Genomic DNA, 19,562 nt, shown 5'->3' with positions numbered 1-19,562 from the left:
TATATATATATATATATATATATATATATATATAGCCAATGAAGAAAACAACGAAAATAGTGAAGACAATGCAAAGTTGAAGAATATGAACAACTGAGGAATTTCAACACTGAGAAAAAACTCAAATTGAAGATTTTCAACTTTTGGTGGTGGCGTGACCCACCGTATAAGAATGATGATTTCAGACACCGCGTACAATTGTCGTAGGGTTCTGAGAATCAAATTCTTCGTTAATTTCTTCTCACTAAGAGTGTTAGTCTTCATTGATTGAAGAAAAACTTTTCTTCATGTGTTGCACATCTAAGTCATCAATTTTGCATAAGTGTTAGGATGAGTGTCCTATTCAAAGAACATTTGAAGATTCTAAGATATTTAGCTCACACCGCAACTTGCTAAATCTCTTCTCATCCAAGGGCTTTGTGAAGATATCGGCCAGATGTTCTTCAGTCTTCACATGCTCAATAGAAATGTCGCCCTTCAACACATGATCACGAAGAAAATGATGATGAATCTGAATGTGCTTTGTCTTCGAGTGCTGAACTGGGTTGTGAGCAATCTTGACGGCACTCTCATTGTCACAGAAGAGAGGCACATTCTTCACGTTGACGCCGTAGTCCTTGAGAGTTTGCTTCATCCATAGCAATTGAGCACAGCAAGAACCAGTAGCAATGTACTCAGCTTCAGCAGTAGACAGTGATACGCAGTTCTGTTTCTTCGAGGACCAACAAACCAAAGATCGTCTGAGGAAATGACATGTACCAGATGTTGACTTGCGGTCCACACGATCACCAGCATAGTCAGAGTCAGAATATCCAATGAGATCAAAAGCCGAGCCCTTGGGGTACCATAATCCAAGTGTTGGTGTGTGAGCTAGATATCGAAGAATATGCTTCACAGCCTTATGGTGTGATTCCTTCGGTGTAGCTTGAAATCGGGCACACATGCAAACACTAAGCATAATGTCTGGCCTAGATGCACATAAATACAATAAAGAACCAATCATGGAGTAGTATACCTTATGATCGAAGTCAATACCATTTTCATCAGTGCACAGATGGCTATTTGTGGGCATAGGAATTTTGACGCCTTTGCAATCTTGCATGCCGAATTTCCTCAGTACATCCTTGAGGTATTTCTCCTGAGATATGAATATGCCATTACGTTGTTGATGAATTTGAAGACCTAAGAAGAATTCCAGTTCTCCCATCATAGACATTTGATATTCTTCACTCATCATATAGGCAAATTCATCACTATAACGTTGGTCAGTACAGCCAAAGATAATATCATCAACATATATTTGGCACACAAACAATTCACTATCATAAGATTTAGTGAAAAGAGTAGGGTCGAGTGAACCGGGTTTGAAGCCTTTCTTCATGAGGAATTCCTTCAAAGTATCATACCACGCCCGAGGGGCCTGCTTGAGGCCATAGAGGGCCTTATTGAGTCTGAAGACTTTGTCAGGATTCTTTGGATCTTCAAAACCTGGGGGTTGAGCAACATATACTTCTTCCTCAAGCTTACCATTCAGGAATGCACTTTTCACATCCATTTGATATAAAGTGATATCATGATGGTTAGCATAAGAAAGTAATATGCGAATAGCTTCAAGTCTAGCAACAGGTGCAAAAGTTTCATCAAAATCAATTCCTTCAACTTGTGTGTAGCCTTGAGCTACAAGCCGTGCCTTATTCCTCACCACAAGGCCATTTTCATCTTGCTTGTTGCGGTAGATCCACTTTGTGCCAATGATATTGTGCTTGCGAGGATCTGGACGTTTGACCAGTTCCCAGACGTTGTGAGCTCGAATTGATGTAATTCTTCTTGCATGGCCTGAATCCACTCAGGCTCCAGAAATGCTTCATCTACCTTAGTGGGCTCTGTGATAGAGACAAAAGCATAGTGCCCACAAAAGTTAGATAAATGTGAAGCTTTTGAGCGTGTGAGAGGACCTGGTGCTTCAATGTCATCGATGATCTTTTCAACTTGCACTTCTTTTGCAACGCGAGGATGAGCTGGTTGTCGTTGAGGAATTTGATCATCATTTTATTCAACATTTTCTTCAGGTGCATTAGCTCGACGTTCTTCCCGTTCTGGAATGAATTCTTCAGCAGATTCTTCGGTAGGAATGACATCCTCAGTAGCCTTGAACTTGATAGTTTCCTCAGGTGTTGGTTCATCTATCACAGAAGGTAGGTGCTCTCTTTGCGAGCCATTAGTTTCATCGAACCGCACATCTACAGTTTCAACAACCTTGTGAAGAACGTTGTTGAAGACTCTATAGGTGTGCGAGTCCTTTCCGTAACCAAGCATAAAACCTTCATGTGCTTTCGGTGCAAATTTTGAGTTGTGATGAGGATCTCTAATCCAACATTTAGCACCAAAGACTTTGAAATAACTCACATTGGGTTTCTTGTCAGTGAGGAGTTCATAGGCAGTCTTCTTGAAGAATTTGTGAAGATATACTCTGTTGATGATGTGGCATGCAATATCAATTGCATCAATCAAGAAACGACGAGTCGTTTTGTATTCATCAAGCATAGTGCGAGCCATCTCAGCAAGACTCCTGTTCTTGCGCTCCACGACGCCATTCTGCTGAGGAGTATAAGGAGAAAATAACTCATGAGTAATACCAAGTTCATCAAGATAGTCATCAAGACCAGAATTCTTGAACTCAGTTCCATTGTCACTTCTGATGTGCTTGATCTTCACACCAAAGTTGGTTGAAGCCCTCGAGGAAAATCGTTTGAAGACTTCCTGCACTTCATGTTTGTAAGTAACAATGTGTACCCATGTGTATCGAGAGTAATCATCAACAATAACAAAGCCATATTGAGATGCATCATTTGAAACTGCAGAATAATGGTTAGGACCAAAGAGATCCATGTGAAGCAATTCAAATGGTCGAGTAGTGGTCATGATAGTCTCGCTGGATGCTTAGCCTTTGTCATCTTCCCAGCTTCACAGGCTCCGCATAAGTGATCCTTGAGGAATTTGACATTCTCAATCCCAATGGCATGCTTCTTCTTCGCAAGCGTGTGCAAATTCCTCATGCCTGCATGACCAAGTCATCGATGCCAGAGCCAGCCTTCTGAAGCTTTTGCAAGTAGGCACACGGCTGGTTGTGGTCCTGTAGAGAAATCAACAATATACAAGTCTCCTCTCCTAAAGCCTTCGAAGACTTTGGAATTGTTAGCTTCCATAACCACAACACAACGATACTTGCCAAAGACAACAACCATATCAAGATCACAAAGCATTGAGACAGACATGAGGTTGTATCCTAAGGACTCGACAAGCATGACTTTGTCCATGTGTCGATCCTTTGAGATCGCAACCTTACCTAGACCCAATACCTGACTTTTGCCTTTGTCAGCGAAGATGATATGCTTCAGATGCGATGGAGATAAGGGAGCATCCATCAATAGATTCTTGTCACCAGTCATGTGATTTGTACATCCACTATCGAGGACCCACTCAGTGGCTTTGGGTTGATCATCCTGCAGATGAATTAGTGCAGCTTACGAACTCATATACTTCATCAGTGAAGAATATGACATCAATTCATCAGATCAATTTCATCAAGTAATAGAACAGATAAAGCAGTATGAGGACGTGAGAAATGAAAGTTCATTTCTTCATGATTAGCCTGCGTCCTTTCAGGCAATTTTTCAGGTCTCGATCAAATTCTTCAGACGTTCACGCACGTCTGGAGATCTGACCCTGCAGAAGAGATTAGTTCTTTTTCTTCACCACCCACATCTGAAGGGGTGGCAAAGAGTTCATCACTCTACGAGCTCCATACGAGAAAGGTGGCATAGGAGCCAATCCATTTCGTTTCACATAAGAGGAGTTAGGGTAAGCATGTGAATAAGCAGAGAAATTCTTCGAGGACTTATGAAAATAATGATTAGAAGAATAATGCTCATATTCATAGCCCTTAGCTCTTCCCTGCGAAACAGAGTTGTTAGCACGATGATATTCATATGAGGACTTTGATCCTTTTGAGGAATTTGATCCACGTGAGGAATTCGATCCGTATGAGGACTTGGATCCATATGAAGAATTTGGTCCATATGAAGAATTTGATCTAGGGTTCCTATTCTTCACAGGTGGTGTCATGAGGACATTCACCTAAAGACTTTCAAGGCACTTTTTGGGAACCTAGATTTTCTCCATGGGAGAACCGTTCCTGCAGTTAGTGCCAACATATCTAGCAAATACTTCACCATTCTGATTTTTAAACAGTTTATAGTTGGAGTCAAATGACTCATCAGAAGAATGAGAATATTCACATGTAAATCCAAATAAATTAGATGGATGAACTGGAGGTCCCTTTGCAGCAACCCATGAGGTTTTGGGGTACTGCTCAGGCTTCCAATATGTACCATCAGCATTGAGTTTCCTCTCAAAGGCAATACCCTCTTTCCTAGGGTTCCTGTTGAGAATATGCTTTTTAAGCACATCACAGAGAGTCTGATGCCCTTTGAGGCTTTTGTACATGCCTGTAATGTACAATTCCTTAAGCCCTGCATCGTCAGTGATACTAGCAATGTCCTCAGATGAGGAATTAGTGATAGCAGAGGCAGGTGAAGAATTTGTAAAATTAGAAGCATTTGAACATTCAGGTGAAGAATTGGCAGATTCACGTTCAATGCATTTCAAACATGGAGGAACAAATTCTCCCTGAGAAGCGCTGATTTGTGGAGCAAGAAATGAATCACACTCCTTCTGAAGATCTTCATAACTCACTCTTAGCTTCTCAAGATCTTGCTTTCTTTGAAGAAATTCATAAGAAAGCTTCTCATGATCAGATAAGAGAGTGTTATGATGACCTTGAAGGTTGTCAAACCTAGTCTGAAGTCTCTGAAGATTTTCAGTCAAGGTTTTAGTGCGATCCATTTCTTCACCCTACATATCATCACTTTTGTCTAGCATGTTTTGAACCTTTTCAAAAGCCCTTTGTTGTTTCACAGCAATCTTAGCAAGTTTAGAATAGCTGGGCTTGAGGTTTTCTTCAGATTCATTCTCACTTGATTCAGAGGAGGTATATTTGAGTACCTTGGCACCCTTTGCCATGAAGCAATAGGTGGGAGCGTAGTCATCATTGCCTTCATCAGCCTTGTTGGTGAGGTCATTTTCTTCAGAGTTGAAGATAGACTTGCTGACGAATGCAGTAGCGAGAGCTAGGCTCGCCACACCAGATTCGGACTCCTCAGACGCCTCCTCTTCCTCATTTTCTTCAGATTCAGCCTCAGAGTCCATTTCCTTGCCAATGAATGCCCGAGCCTTCTTGGAGCTGCTCTTCTTGTGAGATGAAGACTTTGAGGATTTTGATGATGAAGACTTTGAGGATTTCTTCTTTTTCTTTGCATCATCAGAACTGTAATCCTTGTATTTCTTCTTCTTTGATTCCTTTTCCCACTAAGGACAATCTTGAATGTAGTGTCCAGGTTTCTTGCATTTGTGACAAAGCCTTTTCTTGTAGTCACTGGACGATGAATCATTGCTCCTTGAGGGTCTTCCAAAGCGACCACGTCTTGAGAACTTCTGGAATTTCTTCACGAGTAGTGCTAGTTCATGGCTCAGTTCTTCAGGATCACCAAGGCTGCTACCAGAGTCTTCATCTTCAGACTCAGAAACTGCCTTGGCCTTCAGTGCACGTGATCTGCCATAGCTAGAACCATAGAGATCTCTCTTTTCAGCAAGCTGGAACTCATGAGTATTTAGCCTCTCGAGGATATCAGCGGGATCAAGTGACTTGTAATCAGCACGTTCTTGTATCATCAATGCCAGAGTATCAAATGAGGAATCAAGCGATCTCAGCCATTTCTTCACCACCTCATGGTCAGTGATGTCAGTGGCACCAAGTGCTTGAAGCTCATTTGAGATGTCAGTGAGGCGATCGAAGGTTTGTTGAACATTTTCATTGTCGAGTCTTTTGAAGCGGTTGAAGAGATTGCGAAGAACATCAACTCGAGAGTCACGCTGTGTTGAGACTCCTTCATTGACTTTGGACAGCCTATCCCAGATAAGCTTAGCAATTTCCAAAGCACTCACTCTTCCGTACTGTCCTTTGCTCAGATGGCCACAAATGATATTCTTCGCTTGAGAATCGAGTTGCTTGAATCTCTTCACATCAGCAGCATTCAGAGAAGGTGTGACTGAGGGAACACCATTTTCCACAACATACCAGAGATCGTTATCAATTGCCTCAAGATGCATTCGCATCTTATTCTTCCAGTAGGGGTAGTCCGTCCCATCGAAGGTAGGACACCCAGCAGAGACCTTGATCATACCTGCGGTCGACATAACTAAAACTCCAGGTGGTTAAACCAAAATCACACAGAACAAGGGAGTACCTTGCTCCGATACCAATTGAAAGTGCGTTATATCGACTAGAGGGGGGTGAATAGGCGATTTTTATGAATTTTTCACTGAGGAATTTGCGGGTGAGGAAATTCCTTAGCGAAGAACTACTTGCAGCGGAATAAGCACTCAAGAGTAAGCATAGCAGAACATAGGCATGGTCATCATGATGAAATGAAGACAAACACACAGTACAGAAAGCGTAAACACAGGATAGTACATGATGAAGACAAACAGACTAAAGAAATTGAACTGAGGAAATTGAGAAAGTCTCCAGTCAAAGTCTTCAAACACAGATATGAACAAGCACACATCACAGTTATGAGGAAATGAAAGAGTTGAGGAAATAGAACCAGTAAGCGTGGTGAACACAATGATTTGGGAGACCAGTTCCAACAGCTGTCTCAGTTGTACATCTGGTTGGAGCGGCTAGGTATTTAAACCTGAGGACACACAGTCCCGGACACACAGTCCTCACCATATTCTCCTTGAGCTAAGGTCACACAGACCTCGCCCCAATCACTCGTGGTAAGTCTTCAGGTGACTTCCGAACCTTCACAAACTCGGTCACTCGGCGATCCACAATTCCTCTTGGATGCTCTAGACCATGACGCCTAACCGTCTGGAAGAAGCACAGTCTTCAAAGGTAACAAGCGTCGGATCCACGCAGGATCAATCTCTTCAGTGATGCTCAATCACTTTGGGTTTGTAGGTGTTTAGGTTTGGGTTTTTCCTCACTCGATGATTTTCGCTCAAAGTCCTCAGAGGATGGGATGCTCTCAAATGACAAGTGTCAGTTTCTCTCGGAGCAGCCAACCAACTAGTGGTTGTAGGGGGCGGCTATTTATAGCCTAGGGAGCAGCCCGACATGATAAGACATAAATGCCCTTCAATGATATGACCGTTAGGTGGGTAGATATTTTGGGATAGCTGGCGCATAGCACAGCAACGGTCGGAAATTTGAGACTCAAATTCCTCAGGTCTATCATGTTCCTCACTGTGTAAGCAATCCACACTGGCGAATTCCTAACTCCTCAGTCAGAACAAATTCCTCAGAGACCAGAAGAACTTCGTCTCTATCACTGAAGAATATGACTGAACTGTATGAGATTTCCAATGGCTTCACTCGAAGGGATTGGTAGGTGTAGGATTTTGAGTTGAACATCACATGGAAATTTTTCCTTAGTATTTCCTCGACCCCCTTTAACAGTACGGTATTTCCTATGACTCAAGAAAGAGAAAATGAAACTACGAAAACAAAATTTTTCACGCTTCATGCTCCTCGAATGAATACCAAGTCTTCAAGGTCACACCAATTTCTTCACTTTCAAAGTCTTCAGAAAGTCTTCAGAAATCCAAAGTCTTCAGTCGAAGAACTTCAGTTTTAGGGGTCGACTTTCTCTGTAAATATCAAACTCCTCATAGACTTATAGTCCTGTGTACACTCAAAAACACATTAGTTCCTTAACCTATAAGTCTTCAATACACCAAAATCACTAAGGGGCACTAGATGCACTTACACAAGATGGGGTCTATTTCTACATAAATAGATCTTGTCTACATCATGTCATCGTTCTTACTGCATTACTCTGTTTCTCCATGAACTTAATACACTAGATGCATGCTGGATAGCGGTCGATGTGTGGAGTAATAGTAGTAGATGCCGACAGGAGTCGGTCTACTAATCTTGGACGTGATGCCTATATAATAATCATTGCCTGGATATCGTCATGATTATTTGAAATTCTATCAATTGCCCAACAGTAATTTGTTTACCCACCGGTTGTTATTTTTCTCGAGAGAAGCCACTAGTGAAATCTACGGCCACCAAGTCTCTTCTTTATTATATTTGCCTTCGCGATCTATTTTTATTTGCTTTTATTTTCAGATCTATTAATCCAAAAATAGAAAAATACCTTGCTGCACTTTATTTTATTTGAGATCTATTTATCCAACCTATCATATTTTTATCCCATCATCTTGCCAATTTCTGGCGCCGTTGCCCCTAAGGGATTGGCAACCCCTTTAATACGTCGGGTTGCAGTATTTATTATTTGTGTGCAGGTGCTATTTACATAGTGTTGCGTGGTTCTCCTACTGGTTCGATAACCTTGGTCTCATCACTGAGGGAAATACCTACCGTTACTGTGCTGCATCATCCCTTCCTCTTTGGAGAAATACCGACGTAGTTCAAGAGAACATCACTAAGCTAACGGGTGGGTCTTGTACATCACATCATTCTCCTAATGATGTGATCCCGTTATCAAATGACAACACATGTCCATGGTTTGGAAACCTTAACCATCTTTGATCAACAAGCTAGTCTAGTAGAGGCTTACTAGGGACACGGTATTTGTTTATGTATTCACACATGTATTTAAGTTTTCGATCAATACAATTCTAGCATGAGTAATAAAGCTTTATCATGAATAAGGAAATATAAAATAACAATTTTATTATTGCCTCTAGGGCATATTTCCTTCACCACCTTGCCCCCTCCCCCGTGCCTGCCTAGAGCAAATCGCCACTCCTCCGCGAGCTGGCTTGGAGCGATGAGTTGCTGAACCACGCGCCAGCTTGGAGCGTCAAGTTTCTCCGTTGGGCTAGGCGTGGGAGGTGGAGCAGCGAGTTGTCTCACTCGTATCCGGTGATCTCGGCGGGCCACCCAGCCGGTTTTTATGCCGGAGAATTGCTCTTCCTGCTCGTCGGGTGCCATCGAAAGGGTGTAGAAAATGATGGAAGTAAGAGATGGGGAGCAGTGGAGTGGTGCAGTTCTTGCCCGGCGTCTGGCATCCTTTAAATAGAGGGCGAACTGGAGGAGCTTGCCTGGCGTTATGTTTAATGTCGGGCCGCTCGTGAACGAACGTGTGGCAGGAATAGGTTTCTCGGATTCCACACGGGTTTGAATGCGGCGAGGAGGCATGTTCTGCCGGGCATGCAGCGGCTGGCGGCCTCCGTTGGCGCACTGCTTCAATGGGAGAGGCGGTGAGAGGTCGTGTTTGCATTGAGCCGTTTTGAACGTGGAGCGGCCGCTCTACAACGGCATGAACAAGGGCCTTGGGTGGAGCGGCCGCTCTTGCGCCGGGAGAGAACACGCGCGGCGAGGGAGGAGGGGGTATTGGGTGGGCCAGTGTGGTTAGAAACGGGCGTGGGTGCTGTCCGGACGCCCACAAGGGCCTCACCCCATGTTTGTCTCCGGTTTACGGGAGAAAGTACGTCCGGCCGCTCTGCGGACGGATACATGCGCATTGAATGTTGCAACACGTCCGGACAGTGCGGTCCGGATGTATACAGACGGTTTGAGGGTCGACGTTGAAGATGCCCATAGAAAACGTTAATCAATCATTTTAAAATATTAAATGTGTACAAAAAAATGTTAACTGAGTATTAAAAATGTTAATCTTGTACTTTAAAATTATTAATTGTGTATTAGTAAAATACATTAGATATATACCAAAAATGGGTATGAAAAGATAGTGAAAACCAAGAAAAAAACAAAAGCCAATAAATAACTAGAAAGAACCAAACAAAACCGAAGAAATAAAGAAAAAGGCCGAGAAAATTTAGAAATAAACAAAGAATACCAAAGAAAACAAAGAGAAGTAAAGAAAATAAAAGGCCCAGTAAAAACAGAGAAATCCGGTGAAAAACCATTGAAAAAACAAAAATAGAAAACACCTGGAAAACCAGTGGAATAACCGGCTCTTTTACCTTTACTTGGACGCACCCTACTGTTTCATCACAACTCCCACATTGATGTACTGGTTTGTGGCATAACGCTTTATCCTAAAGACCTGGGTTCAATCCATTGCTTCTCCCTGTTTCTTCTTTTTTATTTTAAGTCTTCACTACTGGGCCGCTCATTACTGTACACGCCTCAAGCGAGACATAGCTCTTGCTGCGCCCAGGCAACGTATATAGGGGGCATGTTTTAATCTCAACCATTAATCCATATCGAAAAATGGTAATGTTTCGAAAAACAAGGTGTGGGAAGCATACCTAAACTATTTCATACTCCCTTCATTTCATAATATTTTAAATTTTAAATTTATTTTAAATCAAACATCTTTAAGTTTGACCAAATCTATAAAAATATATCAACATATACAACATCAACCGTATATAGCATGAAAATATACTTCATGATGAATTTTTATAGTTATACTTTATGATAAATCTAATGAGACTAGTTTGATGTTGCAGATGAATTATCCATAGACATAGTCAAATTTGAAGATCTTTAACTTAGAATAAGCCTAAATTTCGGGTATTTTGGAACATAGTGTATTTTCTAATAGTTAAATAGTAATTAAATGCCCTGTATTTTTTTTGGGTAAAAAATGCGCTATAATTTAAAAACCATTTCTCCTTTCGTTTCTCGCAGATATGGATTACGGGACCGAGCAAAGTTTAAAACACATCGCATGCATGACGCATACGAACAGAAGGTCCCATGCTAATAGGCGTTCCAATGGCTTCGACATTAGGAATTTAGGATCCACGCCATTCGCCTACACTTAAGCAGAACCGCAAGAACACGAGACGTTCTCCTGAACCTACTCCCCACCACCCCGCTCGCCCTCTCCTCCCACTATAAATCCTCAAGAACACCGCCTCCTTCCTCCACCCACCACCAGAGCTCGCGAATAATCCACCGCAATAAGCAAATAACTCACCTCCATCCGCGCAATCTCTCAATCTTCCACAGGCATCAATGGCGGGCACAAGGAACAACGAGCTGCGCATGACCCTGCTCGGCCTGGCCCTGCTGGGGCTCCTACTGCTGAGCCACACCGCGGCTCCGGTGGAAGCCGCCGCGGGCGTGCAGGAGAACAGCTTCTCCATGAACGGCGCCGGCGGCCGCAGTCTCAACAGCTTCAGCATGAATACCGCCGAGACCGGCGAGGGCGCCAAGGGGGGGAAACCCGCCGCCGGCGACTTCTGATCGACGACCCTCCGTCCGTCGGCGTCGAGTACTAATTAAATATTTATCCGCCGGTTACCCCGGGCTTGCATGCATGCATTGCTCGTGCGGTGGGCGCGCAGGATCGATCGATCGGCCGGCCGCCCGGAGCTCCTGCATGCACGCGCGCGAATGCTGCCTCGATCGTTTGATTAGGTATCGTGATTTTTGTTTGTCTGTGTAATTTGGATGTGCAGATGCAGTGCGTGTGCTGCACCCATCCGTTGTGTTCTTCAGTGTAAGGGCCGTCTGTTCGTTTGTATGTGGCCTCACTGATCATTATGAAAGTTATTATTTCTTAAACCAATGGAACGTAGGTGGTCATTAGAGATACGCAATCGAACACGATAAAGAAATCAACACGACAGACACATGATTTTAACGTCGAAAACATGTCCAACACGAAGGGGGAAAAATAACGAGTGTCAGCCAGCAAATTTTCACTATATCGAGGGAGGTTGCAAACGCCGGGATCTACAATTGATCAATTTATCTCGTACGGTGACTTACAAAGGATATATATAACACAGGTAACCTATGTCAATACTGATCTTCACTTCGGCCCAAGCCTACCGACGACGGGTCTCGCTCCGCTCGCCTGTCAGAAGTTAGTATTTATGTTATACTTGAATTTAGATCATAACATAACAAACTTCACCTTGAGAAAAATTCCATCTTATAGCATGAATGAGAACCTTCTCCCTGAACAACAAAGAAAACACTTTTGGCGCCAAACAATCACTAGGGCTAATGTGTTATATCAACTCAGTCCGAGCAAAGCTCAAACTTAGCAACAGGAACTGGCTTTGTCAGCATATCAGCAGGATTATCATGAGTACTAATCTTGCATACCTTTTAGTTTACCTTGCTCAACAATGTCCCCAACATAATGGTATTTAACATCAATGTGCTTTGTTCTCTCATGGAACATCTGATCCTTAGTGAGGTATATGGCACTCCGGCTCTCAGAAAACAGGTCAATGCCCAAATTATCTCCACGAAGCTCAGCATACAAACCTTTCAGCCAAACTGATTCTTTACATGCTTCTGTAATAGCCATGTATTCGGCTTCAGTGGTACATTGGGAAACTACTGGCTGTAACGTTGCCCTCCAACTCACGGCCCAACTACCAACCGTGAACACATAACTTAGAAGGGACCTCTTCTTGTCCAAATCGCTGGAAGGAAAAATCTGAATCCACATATCCAGCTAGTCTCTCACCAGTCCTACCAAATGTCAAACAAGCATTGGAAGTGCCTCGAAGGTACCTGAGAAAGCACTAAGCAGCCTTCCAATGTTCTTTACCAGGGTTAGCCATGTATCTACTGATCAAACTCATTGCAAATGACAAATCGGGCCTAGAACACACCATGGCATACATTAAAGAGCCGACAGCACTAGAATATGGAACTCTGGATCCGTACTAGGACATTGAGGAGATGATAATTTGAAATGAGGAGCAATTGGAGCGCTTACTGACTTAGCATCAGGCATGTTAAAATGGTGAAGAAATTTCTTAATGTAACTCGCTAACTAAGAAATAACAAAGCGGAATTTCTGTCCCTTGTAACCTCCATAACTAAAACTTTCTTAGCAGCACCAAGATCCTTCATCTCAAACTCACTACTTGACTGTGCCTTTAAAGCAGTGATCTCTTTCTTACCTTTGGCAGCAATCAACATGTCATCAACATATAACAGCAAGTATATAGGTGATCCGTCAACAAATTTAATGTAAACACAACTATTATATGCAGACCTCTTAAATCCATGCACTATCATAAATGAATCAAACCTTTTATACTACTGTCTCGGAGACTGTTTCAAACCATATAAGGACATCTTTAACTTGCAAACAAATTTCTCCTTGCCAGGCACTATGAAACCTTCTGGTTGGTCCACGTAAATCTCCTCCTCGAGTTCACCATGAAGAAAAGTGATGACCCACAAGTATAGGGGATCAATCGTAGTCCTTTTGATAAGTAAGAGCGTTGAACCCAACGAGGAGCAGAAGGAAATGACAAGCGGTTTTCAACAAGGTGTTTTCTGTAGGACTGAAATTGTCGGTAACAAATAATTTGATAGCAAGGAAATTTGTAACGAGGCAAATAGTAGTAGTAACGGTAACAAAGGTGCAGAAAGGTAGCTCAATCCTTTTTGTAGCAAAGGATAGGCCGGAACGGTCTCTTATAATAAGCAAAGCGTTTTTGAGGACACACGAGAATTTCATCTGGTCACTTTCATCGTGTTTGTTTGATTCGTGTTCGTTACTTTAATAATTTGATATGTGGGTGAACTGGTACTTGAGTGTTGTTCTTACTTGAACTAGCCTCCCGCTTATGATTACCCCCGCTCGCAAGCATCCGCAACTACGAAAGAAGAATTAAGATAAATCTAACCATAGCATGAAACATATGGATCCAAATCAGTGCATTACGGAATAGCGCATAAACTAGGGTTTAAACTTCTGTCACTCTAGGAACCTATCATCTAATAACTACTCCATAATGCTTTCCCTTAGGCCCAATGATGTCGAAGTGTCATGTAGTCGACGTTCACATGACACCACTAAGGGAAACAACAACATACATATCATCAAAATATTGAACGAATACCAAATTCACATGATTACTTATGACAAGACTTCTCCCATGTCCTTAAGAACAAATGTAACTACTTACAAAACATATTCATGCACTACTGCAAGATGCTGATAATGCGACACTACGATCAGAGACCCTTTGATGAAACTGTGTGCGATGCATTAATCGCTAACGGGGATGTAAAAAAACCGTCAAAAATGATGCAAAACGTTTGCGATGGCGGAGACATCAAACACGGTTCAGATTTTAATTATGTGTTCGATGCGGGGCATGCGATTGGTCCAGAAGAACTGTTTGCGATGAGTCAGAACAACAGAAACGGGCAACCATATCAATGTATGTGCGATATACGGCATACAACTTGCTCCAATGAACTGTGTGCTATTAGGGAATGCAACAGAAACGGTCAGCCAGATCAAGGTGTGTGTGATATACGGCATACAGTTCACTCGGACGAACTGTTTTCGATTAGGGAAGAGAACAGAAATGGATCAACTTAACAAGATGTGTGTGATATGCGGCATACAGTTCACATAGATGAACTGTTTGCGAAGAGCCAAAAGAACATAAACGATTCGTGTAAACAAGATGTGTGTGATACGCAGCAAACAGCCCACTCGGATGAACTATTTGCGATGAGAAATTATAACACGGGCGGTTAATATAGTTAGTTCGTGTGCGATTCTGTTAGTACAAAAAACTTTGAAAAATGCAAACTAGTTGCTTGCGGTGGCTAGGAGTATCGCACACAATGCGTCTACGAGTACTCGTGTGCGATGATTAGTAAGTTACACATACGTTTACATATGTTAACACGTGTGTGATAAATAACACGTGGCACTGCATACGGTATTCGAGTTGTGTGTGTGCTCCACTTAGTCTTTCCGCGCTCCACAGGGGTGAATTGTGAAATCCACGCCTCTTCCCTCATCGGTTTCCCGCCACCAGCTAATGGCTTGCTGCATATAACCCAGGTGGCAATGCACCGTCGCGAGACTCTGCGCAGATCTAGTTCTCATCCATCTACCATTAGTTATTCCAAGCATGCCAGGCAACGACCAAAGCTTCGACGTCGACCCCTACCCGCGTTACATCTTCGGCGAGGAGAACGAGCCGGAGCAGGTAAGGGAGCAAGAGCTTCATTGGCCGGTGCAGGCACCATGGCCCATCGGCAGCGATATCAGCATGACAGTCCTTGGGTGCACAATCGACATATTGCAGAGGAGGTGTGATGAGAAGTTTGCCATCCACCGTGCAAAAGATGCAGAGCTGCTCGGCGGCATGATCGACGACCCACCCGAAGAGCCGCCGTCACCAGTACTCATCGAGAGCCTGATGCCCCGCAAGGAATGGGCAGAGGACCTCTACGATTCAGTCAAGACACAGGCAGCATGCGGCTTCATCATTGCCCGCGGCGGCCGTGTCAACCTCGATCCTGATGATGTGGTGGCCAGGCTCGAGCGCATCCTTGGCGGAGTTGATGTCCCCGACGAAGTAGAACATAGCAAACGTGATATCTTGAGGATGCAGGTCATGGACGGAATTTGCTACCAGGCCAGAGACATGGAAATGGAGCGGTTCCGCGGAGATATCATGCATGCGATTGCACGCTGTCAAGCTCTTCTGGAAGAGGCCCAGCAGCCCCAAGAGCCTCCCAGCGCCAGAAGCTCCATAGGCGGAGGCGGGTCGGGACACTTGGAGTGAACGGCCGCAAGGATGATATGCTGATCATGGAGTCCGAGAAGACCGTTGTCGGAAGGCCGACTGTCGGTGTCAAAACCGGCGGATCTCGGGTAGGGGGTCCCGAACTGTATGTCTAAGGTCGATGGTAACAGGAGACGGGGGACACAATGTTTACCCAGGTTCGGGCCCTCTCTATGGAGGTAATACCCTACTTCTTGCTTGATTGATCTTGATGAATATGAGTATTACAAGAGTTGATCTACCACGAGATCGTAATGGCTAAAACCCTAGAAGTCTAGCCTGTCTGACTATAATTGTATATATCCTCTACGGACTAAGCCCTCCGGTTTATATAGACATCGGAGGGGACTAGGGTTACACAAAGTCGGTTACAGAGAAAGGAATCTTCATATTTGGTCGCCAATCTTGCCTTCCACGCCAAGGAGAGTCCCATCCGGACACGGGTAGAGTCTTCGGTCTTAGAATCTTCACAGCCCATCAGTCCGGCCCATGTATAATAGGTCGGACGCCCGAGGACCTCTTAATCCAGGACTCCCTCAGTAGCCCCCGAACCAGGCTTCAATGACGATGTGTCCAGCGCGCAGATTGTCTTCGGCATTGCAAGGCGGGTTCTTCCTCCGATGACTTTCAAAGAGATGTATTCGGCGCTGCATTTAGTGTTATGCCCCTCGGCTTCTGCGCGTCAACAACTTCAGCTTTCACGTGTCAAGCGAATGCGAGAGGTCAGGGTATTTTTACACATAACACCCCGGCCATGTAAGAACAGTGTCTATTTAACGGAATTGGATCTCATATCCGTTCCACATCACGCAAAAAATCCTCAGAGTTTGCTAGGAAAAACCATTCCAACATGGCCAGCGCTCCCAGGTCCTCCTCCCGTCCCCATGACCCAGAAAAAGGCGATTGGGAGAGATGTTCCGTAACTCACGGTCAGTTGGTGAAGCTGCAAACACATGGATTTCTCCCCCCTGCGGATCTAGTCCCTGTTCGGGCAGGATTGAATTCCTTCAACGGCGGGGCTCAGGCTGAGAATTTCCCCAATCCATCCAAGGGGGAGTGAGTGTGCTTCGTTTCCTACTTGCTAAGAGGTGTCGGATTTCCAATCCATCCGTTCCTCCGAGGGCTTCTGGAGTATTATGGCCTTCAACTGCACAACTTCACTCCCACCTCCATCCTGCATATGGCAGGTTACGTCGCTCTTTGCGAGCTATTCTTGGGTTGTGAGGCCCATTTTGAATTGTGGATAAAGCTATTCTGTCTCGTCCCACGCAACCATGAGGGATCAATATTTGAAGTGGGCGGAGCCGAAGTATGGCGCATCGCCGGGACTGGATACCTGTCCGGCACACCAAAGAAGGCATCCGAAGAGTGGCCTTCCGAATGGTTCTATATTGAGGACATCGCACTCCCTGACCCAGTTCGGAGGGGTCTTCCCGAGTTCACAAGCGTTCCCTTGAAGAAACGCCACAGCTAGCGCCCTCGGAGCCTCGAGGAGGAAGATAGTGCAGAAGTTCGTCAACTCATGAGCAAGATAAGGACGCTCACCCAGTCCAGATTATCAATAGTCGAGGTGATGGCGACTTCCATAGTACGGGGGGTTCAGCCACTCCAATACAAAGGTCTTCCCATGTGGCACTACAATGGGGAGGATGTCGTCTCCCGCTGCGCCCGGAAGGGTCCGGGCACCCCCGCCGCTCTGGCCAAAATATTGACCGAACTGTTCAAAGGGGAGGAAGAGGAATTTCTTCATATCAAGCGCAGAGATGGATTTTCCATGTACAATCCTCCTAGCTGGGTAAGTCCCAACCCCTCTGCTCTACTCTCCACTCCCTAAACCCCCTTCAATGAATATTAATCCGTCCATTGATGACTGCAATGGCGAAAGATCTCCGAGGGGCTTTACAGCCCTGCCCCACAACCAGAGGTGTTTTACAGTCTCCGAGGGGCCATAATCGGGACCTTGACCCCGGATTCGAAGAAGACCCGGATATATTCGTGGTGCTCGAGACGGGCTTGCGAGAGACACAAACCAAGCTGCTCGAGACGGGCTTGCGAGAGCCAGAAACCAACATGTAAAAGATATACGGGTGAGTTTATTGTACAAAACTGATAATTATATACCAGGAGCCCCTGAGACTTGAAGCAGTTGATACAACTGATTTAAGGATCATTGTATAACCAGGTGTTGTCGGAGAAAAACAATCTGTTGTTTCAGGAACTAGAAAAGTGTCGGACGCAGCTAACTGCTGCTACCGCCGAACTGGAGAAATCCAAGAAGGCATCACCTGGTAATGTTCCCCTCCATGAAAACATAATTATATACCGGCAATGCTAACACTGTTGCTCATCTTATGGCAGGATCGTCAGATCAACTGAAGGAGCAACCGAAAGCTGCCCAAGCGGAAGAACAAGAAGCCAAAAGACTGCTGGCCACGGGCGAACGTGTGGTGACACGAGTCAGAGATGAGAAAAACAAGCTGCAGGACGCCCACACCCAGCTGGGCGAAGAACTGAAAGATGTACGGGCCCAGCTGGCTGATTCCGCGAAGGAAAATAAGAGGTTGCGTGGCGGCATATTCAGTATGTGGTCGAACTTACCTTCGAGTAATTCGGAGATAAAGAGGACTGACAGAGTTATGTCTGCAGGTATGCTGACCGGTCGTCCCGAAGAGGAGATGTCCGGATTCCCGGGCGATCTGCTACAAGAGCTGTCGCAAATGCACGAGCAAGCTCGGTAGGCGATGCGAAGTGTTGCCAAGGCCTTGTGGCCATTCGCCTTCCCTCTAGGAAAGATGGAGGAGCTTATACATCTATTCAAGGGAGTGCGGCGCCGCTTTCGATTGTGGAAGATATCGGCCTGCCGGGAAGGTGCACGAGAAGCCTGGGCCATGGTGAAAACACGATATACCAAGCTTAATCCGAATCATATGGCTCGGGTCGGACCTCTAGGGTCAAATGGAAAAGAAGTTCCCGTTAATTTGGTATATGACCAAGTAGAAGTAGCCGCCAAGTATTCCCAGCAGGATTGTAAGTTAGACAGCCTGCTGGACGGTATAGAGGAGGAAATTTTTGAGTCCAAGTGACTATGTACTTTCCTTCTAGCTGAATTGTAAAACGATTGTCATGGCAGACCTTTTCGCTTCGACCTCTGGACCCGAAGGTGCAGAGTGTTTCCGAATACCTGAGCGGTAAGATAGACCGGGGTATGCGTGGAAACCAGGCGTATGGGTCATAGTTGCTTGAACAGACAAGTTGTATCCGGCTAGCTATGTTATATTACATTTTGATTGTAAGAAACATCTTCCAGAGAGAATAGTTCCGTTAAGGGTTCCTTTCCCTGGGTGTACATGCGTTAACGTGCATGTCCGAACTATGATTGGAAAAATCGCAGTATATTCAACATCTGGGGTTCATATTTAAATGAATGTAAAAACATCTTTAGTTCGCCGACCGAATACTCCCTTAAGAACACTAGCTTTCGGCTTCACCCAGTCTGAGGTACACATCCGGATGACCCGGCAGTAACAATCGCAGAGGTGCTCCCTTTATGCCCTAGCCGAACTAACGGGAACGTAGGGCATAAGCACAGGAGCCAAGCAACCCAGCTTGGCAAAAACTTAAGTCATATCGATGCATATAATGGCGAAGAAAAGGTATATATGGGAAAAACGCGCATATGTGATGAGCTTCTGTCAAAGAATCCCCCAAGTATAATTGACGTACATATTTGAGGATGTGTATGTCACAGGTGCACGGTTTAGCCGCACGAAAAGCTTTAAGGCTAAAAAAGGAAAAAGCGGAAAGAGAGGAAAAAGTAATGGGAACAATAGGGAGAAGGAGACGAACAAAGAATTCGGCGCTAGGCGTAGAATCTTTGAAGTCTGGCCGCGTTCCAGGGGTTCGGCTCTAGGCGATTGTCT

The 19,562-nt window shown here is 44.6% G+C and overlaps 1 protein-coding gene across 1 annotated transcript; it reads left to right on the top strand.

Moving 5' to 3' along the window:
* The first annotated feature begins 11,047 nt into the window (after window positions 1-11,047).
* Window positions 11,048-11,638, top strand: LOC109780712 (uncharacterized). The gene has a single exon (XM_020339294.3). The coding sequence runs from the start codon at window positions 11,087-11,089 to the stop codon at window positions 11,315-11,317; it is 231 nt and encodes a 76-aa protein (XP_020194883.1). The 5' UTR covers window positions 11,048-11,086; the 3' UTR covers window positions 11,318-11,638.
* Window positions 11,639-19,562: the final 7,924 nt, after the last annotated feature.

This window comes from Aegilops tauschii, chromosome 3, assembly GCF_002575655.3.
Source record: "Aegilops tauschii subsp. strangulata cultivar AL8/78 chromosome 3, Aet v6.0, whole genome shotgun sequence".
Taxonomy (NCBI): Eukaryota; Viridiplantae; Streptophyta; class Magnoliopsida; order Poales; family Poaceae; genus Aegilops; species Aegilops tauschii.
This window is presented reverse-complemented; position numbering and strand designations above follow the sequence as displayed.

Excerpts from the sequence above, each read along its gene's own strand:
- LOC109780712 (XM_020339294.3), top strand. The coding sequence starts at position 11,087 with ATGGCGGGCACAAGGAACAACGAGCTGCGCATGACCCTGCTCGGCCTG.